The following is a 17,074-nucleotide window of genomic DNA, read 5'->3' on the forward strand; positions in this document are numbered from 1 at the left end:
ACGCGTCGCAGACTTACTACTACCAATGGGGTTTATGCATAAAACATGGCCGCCACCTTCCTGAGGGACAACTTGTCCCATGTTTGGCAGGTACAGCCAGTTGTAGCACATTAGTGGGTATTATCGTACACAGTTTATGACCTTTGATGCAGGATTGGTATCACAGTGTGTACCGTTTTAGTGGACTTGCCCCTCAAGATCAAATGGCGGGAGTATTTATGCATAAGGCTGTCATCACACCACGGTACAAAGCGCTGCGTCTACGTCCACGTAATAGGGGATTCACACGACGTGCAAACTCACGTGTGTGGTACTCTTTGTACTCGTTTGACCCTAGAGCGTGCAAAATCTTGATAAACTTGATCGGGGGTCCTAGCCCCACGTTTGTGCTTTGCGCGTGTGTAAAAACAGCGAGAGTACTTGAGTATGGTACTCAAGATACATGAGTACGAGATTTGCACAGGTCTGTCGTCTGTGTGAATCCGATGGGCAGCTTGTCCACTTTTATACAAACGTGTTTTCGTTCATTTTCACGTCGTGTGAATACCCTATACGGAGTTTTTCGTTTGGTTGTCATGATGATCCATGTACGGAGTGAAAACAGGAGTAGAGGAAACGGGAAACGTAGACGTGGCAGGGAGAGGGGGGGGGGGGGGGGGGTATACGACTTTTTTGGATGAATGTGCGTATCTCCCCCAGCCTTTTTCCAAGCGACCTCCTTGAAATTTCTCCAAAAACGTGACTGCGCGTACGCGTCAAGAGCTGTGCCTGTCTGATGACACGAAAACGGGAGTCGGAGAACGCAGTGTGATAATGGCCTAAGCGCCATTGTCTGTGTGACGTACTTGAGTTCTAAGAAGTCTATGCTGCCAGACTATCACAGAAATCCCCCCCCCCCCCCCCCATACACACACACACAAATCAAAATCATGGATCAGCCACTGCAGGCAACATGCGCATATGCCTACTGGAGTATGTGGATCATGTTCCATGTATGGCTCCACAATCCCTCCTGTCTATGCACTGTACTACTACAGGGAGAAGAGAGGAAACGTGTTACGACTCGGCGATCCACATTGTCCGTGACCGTTCACTGCCGTTCAGGGATTGAGAGGTTCCGCACTACGTAAAGTTGAGCAACTTTACGTAAGTGGGCGGGAAACCAGTGAATTCACGAGTTTGCACTCCACTTACGGAAAGCTGCCAACGTAGAGTACGTAAATGGAGCTCTACTAACGGAGGTGCTCCGCAAGTTGACTGGGGTATGAAAACTCTCTCCCTAGGTCGCACACTGTCGCGTTTGGAGTTGCCAAGAGCAGCTACGTGATTCAAAAACTGCGTATGGCGAAACACGGATCCGCATGCAGTGTACGCAAGACTTTCCGTAGATCCATTAGGTTTTTTTTTTACTAACGCAATGACGTCGTGCGGAACCTCTCTAATACCACACTACGCCGGCCGGCGGTGGGTCTGAGAAGCATGAAACTCGGAGTTCAAGCAAGTGTTCCATTCTCCTCCCTGATGGCTGAGTAAGCTCTGTATGTCTGCTGGTATCAACCATTCTTCTCTCATAGGGCACACTGCTAGTTTGTACACAAATCGTGGTACACTGTATAGACATAATTGTACACACATACATGTACACAATTGCATCCAGCCACTGCGTGTGACGTATGTACAATCAAGGTCCAAATTGCAATGAATTCACCACATGTCTTCACTGAACAGGTGTGCTACTGCTAGGCACAGGTCGTGGTCTAGTGATGTGTGCTGCTAGAACGAGGTTTGGCCCACTTACTCTCCCGCATCATCAGAATGTCTCTGAACTTCGACCTCTGGTGGCCGAAGTCCCTCTCCGCGCTCTCCTTGTCTCGCCTAAGCTGTGCTTGCATCAGCTCCAAATGCTGCAGCCGTGCTCGCAGCATCTGCGCTTCCTCTATTGTCAGTCAAAACATTTCGATACCGCAAACGGACACCATGAGCGAAAAATAAATTGCAATTTGGGCCCATTCATTCCGTCACATACCTTCATCCATGTTCACCCTGAAAGCTGCCTAACCTAAGAAATCTGTAAGCTATTGACCTCGAAAAGCATCAAGTAGCGAACCAACAGCAAAGGAAATAAGAAAATAATGATATGTGCTTGCTCAAAATAGTTCCTTTCATTCCTGTTGAAAGCCTTTGTGTGTTTTTTCATGTTGCAGTTTTCCTTGAACATTCGAAGGGGGGATCGCCGGATCGGTCGCTACGGGATGATGTCACGTGGGTACATGACCAGCTGGGCCATGGGCTTATGGGCCCTTTTCTTGTGTGTAGGCAGGGCGAATCAAGGGTTCTGCTCTGTTTTGGGGCTTACAAGCTCGGCCCGCGGGTGCTCACCACCTCGCGCCCAGCTCGTGTTGAGTGTTGCACAATGCCGCACCCAGCATGCATGCGGCACCGACTAGCTGCTGGCTACGATCCGGGGCCGGGGGTCGATCTGAACGAGATAGCAAACTCTGCAAAGGCTGCATGCGTGTATTTTTTTCAAGGTCACCCGACCTCGTCGAACTTTTGGGTGGCTTTGCTGTTGGCATATTTTTGGAGAAAGATTGTGTTGCTCAGCGCAGCCTCGGAGTTTATTGCTCCTTGCTTTTTAGTTAGCGCTGAAACCTCCTTTAACCAGTAGTATTTGCCAAAGACACAGACGTCGACATGCTGGCCTGGACATCTTGCCGTAAGTTCAAAATACTCAGCCATTGTGAAGATATTGGACCGTCAGAGTGCAGAAATTGATATATTTCTGTGGGGATTGTTCCCCGTATCCCCGATATGCTTGCAGGTGCGGGATGTTCGCTGACGCAGTCAGCCCTGCGTAGTAGAATGGTAAGTGTTGTTTGCACCCCTAATGTTTAGCTGAAATAGAATATTCCTGGATTTCGATAATGGCTTTTCTTGCATTTTTATAGTGCTGTAGTTATTGGTAAAATTTTTGCTCAGTTTCCTCTGAATTGTTCAACGTACATGAAGAGTTTGCTTATCGTCGCATTGATTTTCCTTTCTTTCGTGTTCTGCGGTGCTTGTAACAGGGCCAGCTGCCGGCAACACCAGGTATGTATGGGTGCTTTCGTTTCCAGCAACATGTCCCTTCTATCATGCAGTATTATTCTACAGTCGTCAATTATGTACATGAATATGTACATCGGTTCATAGTTGTCTCAGACAGCGCGTACATTGTGCTCATGACTCAGTCACTCTTATAGCACATTCCTTTTGAAGCTCTTCTTATATCAGCATGGTAGCCCACTTTTCATCTGCCATCTGATAAATACATTTCCAAGGATGGAACGGCTTGAAGAATTGCCGGACATCAACACGATTCAACGAAGAACACTCGGCTTAGCACACAAACATTTGCGTCAAATAGACACAGACTCATACGTCTGGTCAACTGACCAACAAACAATAATGGAAATACTATTTTTACTTGACAACATTTAACCTCTTTAGCGCGACGCTACCTGAGCGCGCCCCACGACAACACCTGTAAAAGTCGCATTTTCCCATGAAAGTACTAGCTGCTCAAGGATCGATAATTTTACCTTCCCTTGGACGAATTCCACGATCTTGAGCTTCCTGGAAAGGTCTTAATACGAGTGACAAACTGGTGTCAAACCTAGCTCGGAGCGAAACCAAAACCCCGTGCTACAGTCTGGCAAACTTCATCCACGCGCTCGACAGACTTGAGCACGGCCAAGACTAACCAAGCTCAAATATTCAGCTGCCATTTCGGTCTCCTTGCTCGTATCGAGCTCAAATTTTTTGTGAGGACTCACGGGATCCACTACCATCATTTGAATCTTGTTTCCATGGCAGCAGGTAGCGCACAAATGATCCATGATGGAAAATACGCGTTCTGCAGACTGCGCAAAAAAATCGAGTTGAAATTTGCCGTGTCGAGTCGCATATCTCAACAACCGGTGGTCGCATCGCTTCGGCGATTGTTTCTATCGCCAGCTGAGAGTTTTCTCTTGCAGATACATGTTTCGATTGTGAGAATCGACCAAGTATTGAGTGAGTTACGATAGTTTGAACAAGTCACTATGGACTCAACACGGACCCCACGACTATGAGATGCAGGTTCACTGTACAGTGTACAGCGCGCGTCGTACTAGTACACGACTATGAGATGCAGGTTCACTGTACAGTGTACAGCGCGCGTCGTACTAGTACGACGGCCGTGGGGCATGCAACTCATGTGCGTCGTACTAGTACGACGCTCGCGCTAAAGGGGTTAAAAAAAGTTCTGGAACAAGAACCCTGGTCAGATGATCAACTTGGAAACCTGCACCCAAACGAAGCCCAGAGCTCGTAATACAACAGTCAGCCTTGCGAATAACGACCCTCGATTGTGCATGGGAAGTGCGTCGTTATACGCGAGTTGTCATTATTCACGAGCTTGAAGGTATGCAGTCAACTGGTCAGATTAGGTCTGGAGATTGTGTCTTTACTCGCAAGTTGTTGTACCCGTAGTCGTTATTCACAAAGCTGACTGAATAGTATATGTGGGCTCAAACGAAAGCTGAGGGCCTCAGCTACACGCTGCGCCACACGAGAAGGCCCTGCGCAGCTTCCGTGCAGCTACAGATCGATCTATGCATGCGCCTTTCCGTGGTGCCACGCATGTACACGATTCAGCGTTAGCACTTTTTGACAGGTCATGTCACGTGACTGAAGTGCCTATGAATACTGTGTCTGCACAGCTCACCAGTGCTAGTCTTTCTTGGGGTTGGATTTCAGTGAGCAGAGCCGTAGGTGTGATCATAGAAAGGGTAAACAGTGGATAAGTGAAATGTGTAGTTTGCTACATGTTTGACTACTCGAGCTGTAAGAGCACAGTGCAGTTGCGCGAGTCGCTGTTTTTGATTTGAGGTCACAGTTCATCCTTTTTCACTCTTTGTTTCTGTCTCATAACTATTTATGTCCGCCGTTCGTTTGACTATTTCTTACAGCCGTATCTGTATTGACGAAGCGGTTCGTTGAAAATTATGTACGCGACAAGCCCAATGTTAACATTGGAACTATTGGACACGTTGATCACGGAAAGACAACACTCTCCGCTGCAATCACCAAATGTAAGAACCTCTCTCTCTCTCTCTCTCTCTCTCTCTCTCTCTCTCTCGCTCTTGCTCCGTCCAGCTGCTCATTGTCTCCGCCTGATGATTCTTTTCTCAAAACATTTGTGTGTGGTCTGTTGGCCCGGGAAACGTCTGCACACGGTATACACTGAAGTCAGCCGTACAGTCACATGTACAGTCACATGTGCTTTGGTCCCTTGCCTTAACTATCAAGCCTTGCCTGATATTGAAGACAGAGCTTTGTGCACTGTTGCGTTCGAGGGTTACGCTGTTTGCACTGATCAGTTTATATTCCTACCGATGCTGGTGATGCTGCTTCCGCCATTGCGACTGCTCCTGTCTCTTCTCTACTCCCTGTTTTGTAACTAGATTTATCCGAGAAGGGTCACGCAAAGTTCTCCGACTACGACAAGATCGACAAGGCACCAGAAGAGAAGCGCCGTGGCATCACAATCAACCAGACGATGCTGGAGTACACATCCGAGACTCGTCACTACTGCCACGTGGACTGTCCTGGTCACGCTGATTACATTAAGAACATGATCACGGGTGAGCAATGTAGTTAGTGGTGGTCGGTAGCCACCTCCTGGATTTTTGTTCACTCTGTATGTATCTATCTCTATGTCTTTCACATACGTCCGTATACTGTGTGTGTGTGTGTGTGTGTGTGTGTGTGTGTGTGTGTGTGTGTGTGTGTGTGTGTGTGTGTGTGTGTGTGTGTCTCTCTCTCTCTCTCTCTCTCTCTCTCTCTCTCTCTTCTTTTCTTTTCTTTTTCTCTTCTCTATCTATCATGTATTTATGCCTTGGTTGCACGGTCAACATCCGGATGTGAGTCGACCCCGTTGGCTTTGAAACATTCTGGAATATACCAGTGCTACAGTAACCATGGCGATGCCAAAGTAGCCGACTCGGCAGCTTTTTTGTGGCCAGTTGGAAGTCCTATTCGCCACAGTCCCATTATGCCGATGTATATGAGCGTTTATGAATGCCGCATTCGTGATCTTGCCCTGCGAATATCTACACAACTCGGGGGGCAGCGCTGAGGAAGGTGATTCGCTTGACGAGGTGCAATGCAGAACCCGCTAAATTCATTTCATCGCTCTTTGAATAACGGCCAAAATGATCCATTTTATGTGCGGTTTGTATCTACCGGTAAATCCAAATTTGGGTTCCAGTTTGGAAAAGGTTCTTATCAGATTGTGAAATTTTGCCTGGTGGTGCCACTAGACCTACTGATTACACTGAGTTGAAAATAGATGTTCTCAAATGTGGCGCTTATCGGGCTTTGCATCTCAGCTCTTCACTTGAACTTGTCATCCCACGGTGAACTGTTCACTCTGCCTGAGATTGCAAGTTGTTTAGTTAGTAGACGTCGTCCTTGTTGCAGCGGTCACTGACTGAAGGTTTCATCATGTGTTTGTGTTTGTCTGTGCTGACAGGTACGGCCGCTATGGATGGTGCCATCCTAGTGGTGGCTGCCACTGATGGAGCTATGCCTCAGACCAGGGAACATTTGCTTCTGGCCAGCCAGGTACGGCTCCGTGAAAGTTAACCATGGGTTTCTGTCTCTCTCGATATCTCTCTCTCTCTCTCTCTCTCTCTCTCTCTCTCTCTCTCTCTGTGGGTGGGTGGATGTGTCTCTATTGATCTATCTCTCTGTCTAATCTATCTCTATCAGTCCCCTTCTCGCATGTCTGCACGGTCAACATCTAGATGTGAACTGCCCGTCATGTTATCATGGCGGCCAGTTTTGAAACATTCTGGAATATACCAGTGCTACAGTAACCATGGCGATGCCAAAGTAGCCGACTAGGCAGCTTTTTTGTGGCCAGTTGGAAGTCCTATTCGCCACATCTATTCCATGTCGAGATGTCGACTGCGCGAAAGGGGGCAGGTTCAAATTCAAGATACCGTCCAACTTTCCATCTCATTTTCCTTATTGTTTTGCTGTTCATTGGATGTACATGCAATGGCTGAAACATGGGCACACGTGCATCTGCATATGATGGTGGTACTTGCACTCTACCTTACAGTGTTGCTCATGTCCTTTTTCTTCTTCTTTTTCTTTTCAGCTCGGAGTCAAGCACCTGGTCATATTTATTAACAAATGCGACATCGTTGAGGACAAAGAAATGATTGAGCTGGTAAGTGCTGGTGCTGGCCAGACTGTCTACTTTGGGCACGGTGCCTACACATACATGTACGTACTTCTTCTGCCGCAGTGTACATGTACAGTGCTGCCCAAAGCTCTTTGGCACGTAGCCCTTTCTGAACTAATCTGGCATTCACTTACTCACTTTTACACACTCTCAGGCTCTCTCTCTCTCACACACACACACACACACGCACACAATCTCTCTTCTCTCCCCCATGGTGCATGGTGGTCGCCTTCATCCCGAGACCATTGGCCGGGGGAGCGCACTTCACCTCGCCTGCCCAGCTTGATAGCACCTACACGCCCTTTGTAGTCCACTGTGTTCTTTGTTGTTGTTGTTGTTGTTTTCCATTCTATGTAGGCACTTTCATAAAAAAAATAATAATAATTTGAAATATGAAATCTGATCAAGCAAGTCAATGCAACCTGCGAACACTGGCATGCTCGCTGGTGCAGGGCGCAAAGCTGAATCTCGCTCAATCGGATTTCACTGAGCAGCACCGTACCTATTCTGCCTGAAGTGGTTGACTTACTGTAAACCCGGGAATTCTCAGTGCTGTCATATTTTCGGTATTTCTCAAAATCAACGGTTCGGTTGGGCGAAAATTTCGCTAAACCAGTTTTCCAGATCCCCAAAAATGCATTTTGCACACTGTGTGGCATGGCATGGTTGAATTTTAGGTGAAAATTACCTGCACCGAAAATAAATCTCCACCGAAATTTACCGGTTTACGGCACTTAGCTCCGTGAGATGTTGCAGTTGTTGTTGTTGTTAATATATCGCTGGGTTTCTGCTGCTGCTCCCTCATGTTCAGGTGGAGATGGAGATGCGCGAGCTGCTCGAGTTCCACAAGTTCAGCGAAGACACGCCGTTTGTGTATGGCGCTGCCCTCCAAGCCTTGAATGTATGTCCTCTCTCTCTCTATCTATCTATGTTTGGCTTGCTTGCACGGTTAACATCCAGATGTGAGTCGACTCGTTGGCTTTGAAACATTCTGGAATGCACCAGTGCTATAGTAACCATGGCGATGCCAAAGTAGCCGACTCGGCAGCTTGTTTGTGGCCAGTTGGAAGTCCTATTCGCCACACTCTTCTTATCTTATTTGTCATCAATTCTCCGCAGCCATTTGGCTCACTGATACTATAATGTAGCCAGAGATCAACAGTTCAAGGAACTTGTATATCACCCGGAGCAAACGGCCAGCCTTACAATGCATGGATACCCCAGCGGTGCTCTCTCTCTCTCTCTCTCTCTCTCTCTCTCTCTCTCTCTCTCTCTCTCTCTCTCTCTCTCGCTCTCTCACTCACTCTCTCTCTTTCTCTCGCTCTCTCTCTCTCACTCACTCACACACGCACACTCCGTTCTCTTGCTTTCTCTCAGTAACCGGCTGGCAGTGTAGATGATATAACCAGGTACTAGTAATGTACACTCAGACCATGCGGCAAGGTGCCATAAAACTGACAGGGGCTACAGAAACGTCGTTATGGCGCCCGGGCTTGGCTTGTGCTTTGTGCTTATCTTCATTGTACTTACCTTCCTCTCGTTGGTGTCTTTTCTAATAAACCCTAAACCATCTTGAATCTTCCCAAGTCGGAAGGTGTTGGCTTCACGTTGTACAATGTAGGTGTGCCGAGTCACAGCCGCGGGTCGTAGTGGGATGAATTGGCGGTCTCCAGAATGCGCAGCACACTCGCTCCCAGTGTCCTCTAATGTCTGGTTTGTTCTCTGTGTGCCCTTGTTCTGATGTGCTACTGTAGGGCGAAGAGGGCGAGTACGGCAAGCCAGCTATTGGCCAGTTGATGGAGCAAGTCGACAACTATATCCCCACACCGAAGCGTGATATCGACATGCCTTTCATGATGCCTATCGAGTCCACTCACTCGATTACCGGCCGTGGCACCGTTGTGACCGGTATGTCCTCTCCTGTTGTGTGTCTGCTGTTGCTGCTGTCCTCTCCTGTTGTGTGTCTGCTGTTGCTGCTGCCCTCTCCTGTTGTGTGCCTGCTGTTGCTGCCCCCTCCTGTTGTATGTCTGCGGTTGCTGCTGCTGCTGTCTTAGTTTTCCGCCCCAGGTCTATTTACAGAGTCTCTCTCTCTCTCTCTCTCTCTCTCTCTCTCTCTCTCTCTCTCTCTCTCTCTCTCTCTCTGTATGCGTCTCTCTCTCTCTCCCTCTCTTTCTCTCTCTCTCTCTCTCTCTCTCTCTCTCTCTCTCTCTCTCTCTCTCTCTCTCTCTCTCTCTCTCTCTGTGTATGCGTCTCTATCCCTGTCTCTCTGTGTGTCTCTCTTCTCTATCTATCTATGTATTTATACCTTGGTTGCACGGTCAACATCCAGATGTGAGTCAACTCGTTGGCTTTGAAACATTCTGGAATATACCATTGCTACAGTAACCATGGTGATGCCAAAGTAGCCGACTCGGCAGCTTTTTTTGTGGCCAGTTGGAAGTCCTATTCGCCACACTCTTCTTCTCTTATTCATCATCAGTCCTCTCGTCCAATGCGGTTGCCAGTTTCCAATGAATGTACTGTAGTGCTGAAGTTGTAGTATGTAGTTGTTTTCCCACTGTCAACGTGTGTTGTGTTATTCTTGCTGTTGGTTGTTGCCATTGTGGCGGCATAGGTCGTGTCGAGCGTGGCCAGATCAAGAAGGGAGACGATATCGAGATCATCGGCTATGGACCAACCAAGAAGACAATCATCACAGGTTAGTGTTCATGGCTTGTAGCCCCCGTCAGATATGTGGGGCTGTATCAGTCTCTCCTGACATAGCTACTTGGTGTGGGGTTGTGGCAATCTGAGTCGACGTGACCTGGTGTGGGGTTGTGGCAATCTGAGTCGACGTGACCTGGTGTGGGGTTGTGGCAATCTGAGTCGACGTGACCTGGTGTGGGGTTGTGGCAATATGAGTCGACGTGACCTGGTGTGGGGTTGTGGCAATCTGAGTCGACGTGACCTGGTGTGGGGTTGTATCAGTCTCTCCTGACATACCGTATATTCTCTATTATAAGCGCAGGTCTCCATTACTAGCGCAGTCTCTAATACTAGCGCACTGTGAGTGCCTATTGAAAATTTATTAGCGCAGTCTCTATCATAAGCGCAGCGCTTGTACTGGAGTGGGTTTCGGATCATGCGCAGTCATGATGACGTCACGAAACTGCACGCGCGTACGATGCGCATCTACTTCACTGTACTACGAGTGTGTACAGTGTTCAAATGCGTTCATTTGCAGGAACAGAGTACAGGTCAGTACATGAACCGTTCAAGGACTCTTGATAAAAGAAGGAACTACCGGGTAACTGAAGTTTGTTGGATCGTCGTTTCCTTACCTTTCAGTTTGACTTGTGCGTAGCCACGAAGTGTGTTAGTCGGAGATGGATGAACAAGCTGCTTCCTCTGTGAAGACTAGGAAGAGAAACTCTGTGCCGGTGAAAAGGAAATTAGAAGCTGTGAAGTTTGCGGAGCAAGTGTCGAATTCAGCGGCAGCGAAAAAGTTCGGTGTGAATAGAAAGCAGATACAAGAATGGCGAAAGGCGAAGGTGAAACTCGAATCAGCTGCGAAATCTGGCAGCAGTAAACGAGTACATGGTGGTGGCCGGACACTTCGATTCAAGATGGTGAATGATCGCGTTCGGGATTGGGTTCACGAAAAGCGTGAACAGCGTCAGTTTGTTTCTCGACGCCTCATTCGACTCCAAGCAAAGAAAATAGCGAAGGACTTACCAGACTGTGGAGAATTCCGAGCTAGTATTGGGTGGCTGGAAAAGTTTCTGCGTCGTCATAAGCTGACTCTGCGTGCGACGACAACGACATGTCAGAAACCGCCAGCAGATTCAATCGACAAAATTGTCAATTTTGTCTTGTACCTCCGGGAGCTGCGCCGACAACACAGCTATCAGTCGAGAAACATCTTTGCCTGTGACGAGACCGCTGTGTGGGTCGACCCCATCGGTAAACGCTGCATCGAGAGTGGTGGAGCTAGGGACGTAACTGTGCAGACGCTTGGCCATGAGAAGGTTCATATCACCGTAATGTTGTGTGCACGCGCGGATGGCACGAAGTGTAAGCCGTATGTGCTGCTGAATCGGAAGCAACCATTGCCTGAAGTCGTAACCAAATTTTCAGGCCGCCTTGTTCTGTCCTGGGCAGGGAGAGTGTGGATGGACAATGTCCTCACTGAGGATTTTCTGCGTCGCGTGCTTGGGCCCCTGGCATTCGGCAAACTTCTGCTCGTTTGGGACTCTTTTAGATGTCATATCTCGCAAGACACCAAAAACGTCATGTCGGAGCTTAAAATACACAGTGCTGTTGTTCCTGGTGGCTGCACCAAGTATGTGCAAGCTCCAGACGTGTCGTGGAACAAACCGTTCAAGGCTGCCATTTCGCGAGCACACGAGGATTGGATGGCCAGTGATGCGGAGAAGGAGGTTACCCGCGGCGGCAATCCCCGACCACCTCCCATTGCTACGTACCTGCAGTGGGTTGTGGATGCATGGGACGGCATCTCCACCGACTTGATTGAGAAATCCTTCAAGGCGTGTGGCATCACCAACGACTTACATGGACTGGAGGATGACCAGATCCATTGCTTCAAGCCGAATGGTCCCATCCCCGATGGTATGGAAGTTCTGAAATCCAAGTCGAGCAGCCATACCATCTCTGAGCCCGTACTTGTACCGGAGGAAGAGCATGACGAGCGAGAAGAGGAGATGATGGTTGTGGAGGTGCTGGAAGGAGGAGAAAGTTGCAGTGAGAGGGAGAGTGGGGAAGATGATGACGACGACGACGATGACGACTGTGATCTTTAAACTGAAACTGGACTCGAAACTTGATTCTTTGTGTGTGTGTGCGTGCGTGTGTGTGTGTGTGCATGCGTGTGCGTGTGTGCGCGCGCTCTGTGTGAGTGTGTGCGTGTCGGCTTGAATTCAGTGTTTTTTTCATGCATGACATCTGCCACGTACCTGGTATCTTCCTTGTTTCTGTGCAAGTGTGTGTTCGTTTCTCTTTGTTGGCACTTCTTTCGGAGTGGAATTCTGTGTTGCATGCATGATATCCGTCATATATTTCTCCTGGCTCTGTATGGATATATTGGTTGAAAAAATATAAGCACGGTCTCCAATATAAGCACGGTCTCTATTATAAGCACGGGGTAGAGGGGTGTTGAAAAAATATAAGCACGGCGCTTGTATTAGAGAATATACGGTAGCTACTTGGTGTGGGGTTGTGGCAATCTGAGTCGACGTGACCTGGTGTGGGGTTGTATCAGTCTCTCCTGACACAGTTACAGTAAAACCTGTCACGGCGACCACTCGGATAAGGCTACCACCTGTCCTAAAAGACCACTGAAACCAGGACCAAGGGATGCTATTTCCAGTCAAATGACCCTGGATAAAAAGACCATCTGGTAACAGAGACCACATTTGAAGGTCCCTTGTGTGGTCATCTCAGACAGGTTTCACTGTAGCTGATGTGGGGTTGTGTCAGTCTCTCCTGACACGGTTACCTGGTGTGGGGTTGTGTCAGTCTCTCCTGACACGGTTACCTGGTGTGGGGTTGTCCTCAGACTCCTGGGTGTTGCAGAGTAGCCCCATGATTCCAAGCAATTGAGCCTCCAGGCCGATGCTGGCCAGTAAAACTCAAACATGTAACATGTTGGTCCGTTTCTTTCAATTTTAATCCTTGTCTCTCCATCCAAGTCTGGTAAGACTCAACCTCATGAATATGGATAGGGTAGCGTTGTGTTTGAGTAGTACACAGACTAGTGTGTGTGGTGCAGGATTATGTGCATTTCTCTGTGGCCTCCTGTGTGCACTATGTACACTATCACAAGTACATAAACCAGAGTGTGCAGCTGTGCATATCAGGTCTGAGACAGCGCAGTTCGTGCACTACGTCACCCTGACGAGGTCAGCTAAGCCGCGACTAGCGTACAGCTCAAATTTTCGTGTTTCACAGCCCGGAAATCAGCCAAGGTTGCTTTATTTTAGACGTCCTGTTTTAGGACTTCGGTATTTTTGTGTGACTGCGTACGCTGCGCACATCTGCTGGCAAGTAAAGTCACCAGGCTATCCGTATCAAAAAACGAAATCAGGACAAACTCAGTGACCTGCACCACCGCGACTGGTTGCGCAACTTTTCACCGTACCTGCGGCTTACCATGCCGTCAGAAATGACGTACTGCATGGATTACACTCCCACATGAACCATCCGGAGTTGCACACTCTAGTTTATGTACTGAAATTTCACAATTTCCGGTACTTTCGGTGCGTCTGTTTCATACCTAAAATTTCGATACACCGAACAAACACTAACACACATAATCCAACAGGGAATTGCTTCTCTGTACCTAAAATTTCTGTTCAGCTATATTTATAAACCTGGCCTTTTGCCCTAATACCGAAAATATTGAGCACCGAAAATTTCTGAAATTAAAGTACTCTTGACACTATGTACACCTCTGATGCTTCTCTGTTTCTCTCTCCCTCCGTGTCTCTCTCTCTCTCTCTCTCTCTCTCTCTCTCTCTCTCTCTCTCTCTGTATGGTTGTTGCTCTACATTTGGTCTGTAACAACAGGTATTGAAATGTTCCACAAAAACCTGGACATTGGTCTGGCTGGTGATCAGATGGGTACCCTACTGAGAGGATTCAAGAGAGAAGAGGTTCGTCGTGGAATGGTGCTGGCTAAGCCCAACAGCTACAAGTCTGTCAAGTTTGCCCGAGTCAAGGTGAGATTGGCGGTGTGGATTTGCATGCACACACACACATGCACACATGGTTTACATTAATCCTGGAAGAGATCTCAATGGATGATATATTTTGAATCCTTTTCACCTGTTGTTGTGCTTGCTTACCCATGCAGATCTATGTGTTGAAGAAGGAAGAGGGAGGTCGTCACAAGCCAATGACAAAGACAACTTCGGGGTTGCTTTTCTTCAGCACAACATCAATGGCTGCCAAATTCAAGTTCCAAGATGGTTAGTCCTGGATCACTGTTTCTGTTGTGCGCCTTTGTGGGTGGGTGTCTATCTATCTCTATCTATCTCTCTCCCTCTCTCTCCCTCTCCCTCTCCCTCTCTCTCTCTCTCTCTCTCTCTCTCTCTCTCTCTCTCTCTCTCTCTCTCTCTCTCTCTCTCTCCGTGTGTGTGTCTGTCTTGATTTTTCATCTGCATGTCTCCTTTCTATCATCCTACACCCAGTGAAACTGCTCAGTCTCCGAGCAGCTAACTGCTTCACCCTTTCCAGTAAACCTACTTGGTCCGTTTCATCGCAATTGTCGCTTATCTATCGCCACTAAGAACGATTTTTTTTTAATGCTCTGTAAAGCTTCCAATACGCATAGTGAAGAAGCATGATACAGGATTACTGTCCGCCACAAGAACAAAATTCAGCAATGGAATCTGATGAAGCAAGTCGAAGAAAGGAAGCAAGGTTATAAAAAATGTACAAAAGAAAACAGCGACGGAGCGCATTCTTGCACTCGCGTTTTAGTTTGTCCGACTCTGGCTCTGTATCACTCGAGCTGACATTCGCTGATGAGGAACGTGGGCGGCGTGACCCGTGTGTCACCTCTGTGTGTTTCAACCATGTCTTTGAATCAGGCACACATCCCTCTCCAGACAACTGTCATACGCTCTGCTGGGTACGCTGACCACAACTCTTTTACTGCCCTGCCAGGTCGGACACTGTCTTCTTTGCCACCATCTCGCCATGGCATCAGTTTGCAGGCTTGCAAAGAATGCCAGGTCGTTGCAGTTCAAATGTGGCGACTGAGCTGGCTGGCCTGGCCGTGATTGTCACGCTCTCCATGTCAGGATGTCGATTTCTCCTGCTACAGTTCCTGTCTTTGAGCTGCACTGCACTTGCCTTTTCGCTGCAGTGAATGTGTCCATTCACTGCAGCGAAAAGTTCCCCACTTTCCCATCAGTCGTACGAATCGCGATGCCACTGGCGCTAGTCACGATAGTTTTTTTTCTTTCTGGTCTCCTTCGATCTTGCTATCACAACCTCCCAAACGAAAGTGAGTTAGATATCAAGATCGGACTGGGTTTTACCTGTCAAAAGGTGTGTGGGAGATAAGCGATAATTGCGATGGAACGGACCAATTATGACTATGTCCAGATTGGTGATGCATCTCTTGTCCAGATTGGCGATGCATCTCTTGTCTCTACTCTACCCCTGCACCATTAACCTGAAGTCTTTGCGTTGCACCTATGTGTTTTTGTGCGTGTCATTCTGTCTGTGCTCGTGCTTGCGAACATGAGCGCTCTGATCTCATCATCTCTTTGTGTTGTTGTTGTTGTTGTTGTTGCCGTCGTCGTTTTGCCCTGCAGACCAGGAGATCGTTCTCGGCGGTGAGGACATCGAGGCCGTGGTTCGCCTGCGTGCACCTGCCATGGCAGAGGAAGGACAGCGCTTCACGGTGCGAGAGAGCGGCAAGACCATCGCCACTGGCGTCTTCACGGAGATTCTGGCCGACGATTTCGACGAAGTACCCGAGGACGAACAGTTAGTGATGAAGTAAACACCCCACCAACATCGTCCCTCTTTTAACAACACCTCTTTAGCTCTGCCGACACCAATACCACTCCGCTTACAACATTTCTCTTTTCAATCTATTGCAATGATGACTCTGAACATGACGCTTTTATAGAATTGAATTAATCGACCGCTGATGAAGAATGCAGCCAGGTGCACACTGAGTAACAGCCAAAGCAAGCGATATCAGCAGTAGCAGCAGCATGTTGCCTGTCCCACCATGTTCTTGCCCGTGCCTGCCCTTAGCTCTGTTGGGCTGCCAGCAGCCCTTGGGTTTGGTAACTGCTTGGCTCCGCACACGGCCTGTGCTGCCGCTGAGATGGCCTGGTGCTCCTCGTTGGTAATATAATTATAATAAAGCAGTGGTGAACGGCGGCGGTGGTGTCTTGGGAGCACTGCACGTGTGTAGATTGCATGCAGTGGATTGCTTGGTGCACATATGTAGATTGCATGCTGTAGATTGCTTGACGCACGTGTGCCCGCGGTGAAGCCTCCACTATGTGTTTGCTTCGGCGCCTTCCCTGCTTTTGCTTGAAATATAGTCGTGGAAGAAGTAAGTTTGCGGAGACTAACGTATTGTGTGTGTGTGTGTGTGTGTGCGTGCGTGCATGCGCGCGTGTGTGTGTGTGTGTGTGTGTGTGTGTGTGTGTGCGTGTGTATCCTTCTACTACGGCTGGCCTGTGTGGTATGCAGGTCTTCTCTCCGCATTACCAAGAGTAAAATAAGCTTCCAAAAAAAGTGTGCTAATCTGGATGCCGTATGGGGTCCATTGACAGCAACCACTCACATCCAGGGATCCCTACACATACTGGTACATGACTGTTTACACTATGTGTAGGGCTCCCTGCTCACAGCACGTTGCGTATTCCCAGCCTGTTTTAGCCAGCAATGGGGTGGCAACGATAGCACTCCCTGGTAAACCCGCTCAGCTTGCAAGTCCTCAGCATGATGATGGCAGCTATTTGGGCTGCACACACACACACACACACACACACACTACTGCTGGCTTCGTATTGAAAACCTGGAGAAACCGACTAACGTTAGTCCGGCATTTCATAACGGTATCGCGATGAGATGCCGGACTATTATCATGATTATTATAAAGTATAAACGTCGGTTTCTACAGGTTTTCAATAATGGTCCCTGGACTAAAATTTTCTACCGGTCTGGCGGACGAACACGGCACAGAGCACCACACATCATTCGTTGCAACTAATAGTTTCATGCCCATTGGGCCCAAGGAGTCGTTATTATTATTATTATTATTATTAT

The 17,074-nt window shown here is 48.2% G+C and overlaps 2 protein-coding genes across 2 annotated transcripts in view; one reads left to right on the top strand and one right to left on the bottom strand.

Moving 5' to 3' along the window:
* Positions 1-2,173, bottom strand: part of LOC135828940 (M protein, serotype 49-like) — a gene marked incomplete at its 3' end in the record, with an annotated part of 21,150 nt that extends 18,977 nt beyond the window's left edge. Inside the window, 2 exon segments of the mRNA XM_065341372.1 lie at positions 1,799-1,936; positions 2,027-2,173. Of these exon segments, the coding sequence (XP_065197444.1) occupies positions 1,799-1,936; positions 2,027-2,036 (148 nt within the window).
* A 348-nt stretch (positions 2,174-2,521) lies between these two features.
* Positions 2,522-16,177, top strand: LOC135828795 (elongation factor Tu-like). The gene is made up of 13 exons (XM_065341227.1): positions 2,522-2,716; positions 2,822-2,865; positions 3,069-3,090; positions 4,992-5,114; positions 5,487-5,666; positions 6,557-6,648; positions 7,190-7,261; positions 8,088-8,177; positions 9,031-9,184; positions 9,891-9,974; positions 13,841-13,992; positions 14,127-14,241; positions 15,598-16,177. The coding sequence occupies exons 1-13, from the start codon at positions 2,695-2,697 to the stop codon at positions 15,786-15,788; spliced, it is 1,341 nt and encodes a 446-aa protein (XP_065197299.1). The 5' UTR covers positions 2,522-2,694; the 3' UTR covers positions 15,789-16,177.
* The last annotated feature ends 897 nt before the right edge of the window (positions 16,178-17,074 follow it).

Source organism: Sycon ciliatum, chromosome 12, assembly GCF_964019385.1.
Source record: "Sycon ciliatum chromosome 12, ocSycCili1.1, whole genome shotgun sequence".
Taxonomy (NCBI): domain Eukaryota; kingdom Metazoa; phylum Porifera; class Calcarea; order Leucosolenida; family Sycettidae; genus Sycon; species Sycon ciliatum.

What these genes read in the sequence shown, in the direction of transcription:
- LOC135828795 (XM_065341227.1), top strand. Translation starts at nt 2,695, where the DNA reads ATGCTGGCCTGGACATCTTGCC. An exon ending in GCTGGCCTGGACATCTTGCC is followed by an intron (nt 2,717 to 2,821) that starts GTAAGTTCAAAA and finishes ATATGCTTGCAG; the next exon opens with GTGCGGGATGTTCGCTGACG. An exon ending in TCAAGTTTGCCCGAGTCAAG is followed by an intron (nt 13,993 to 14,126) that starts GTGAGATTGGCG and finishes TTACCCATGCAG; the next exon opens with ATCTATGTGTTGAAGAAGGA.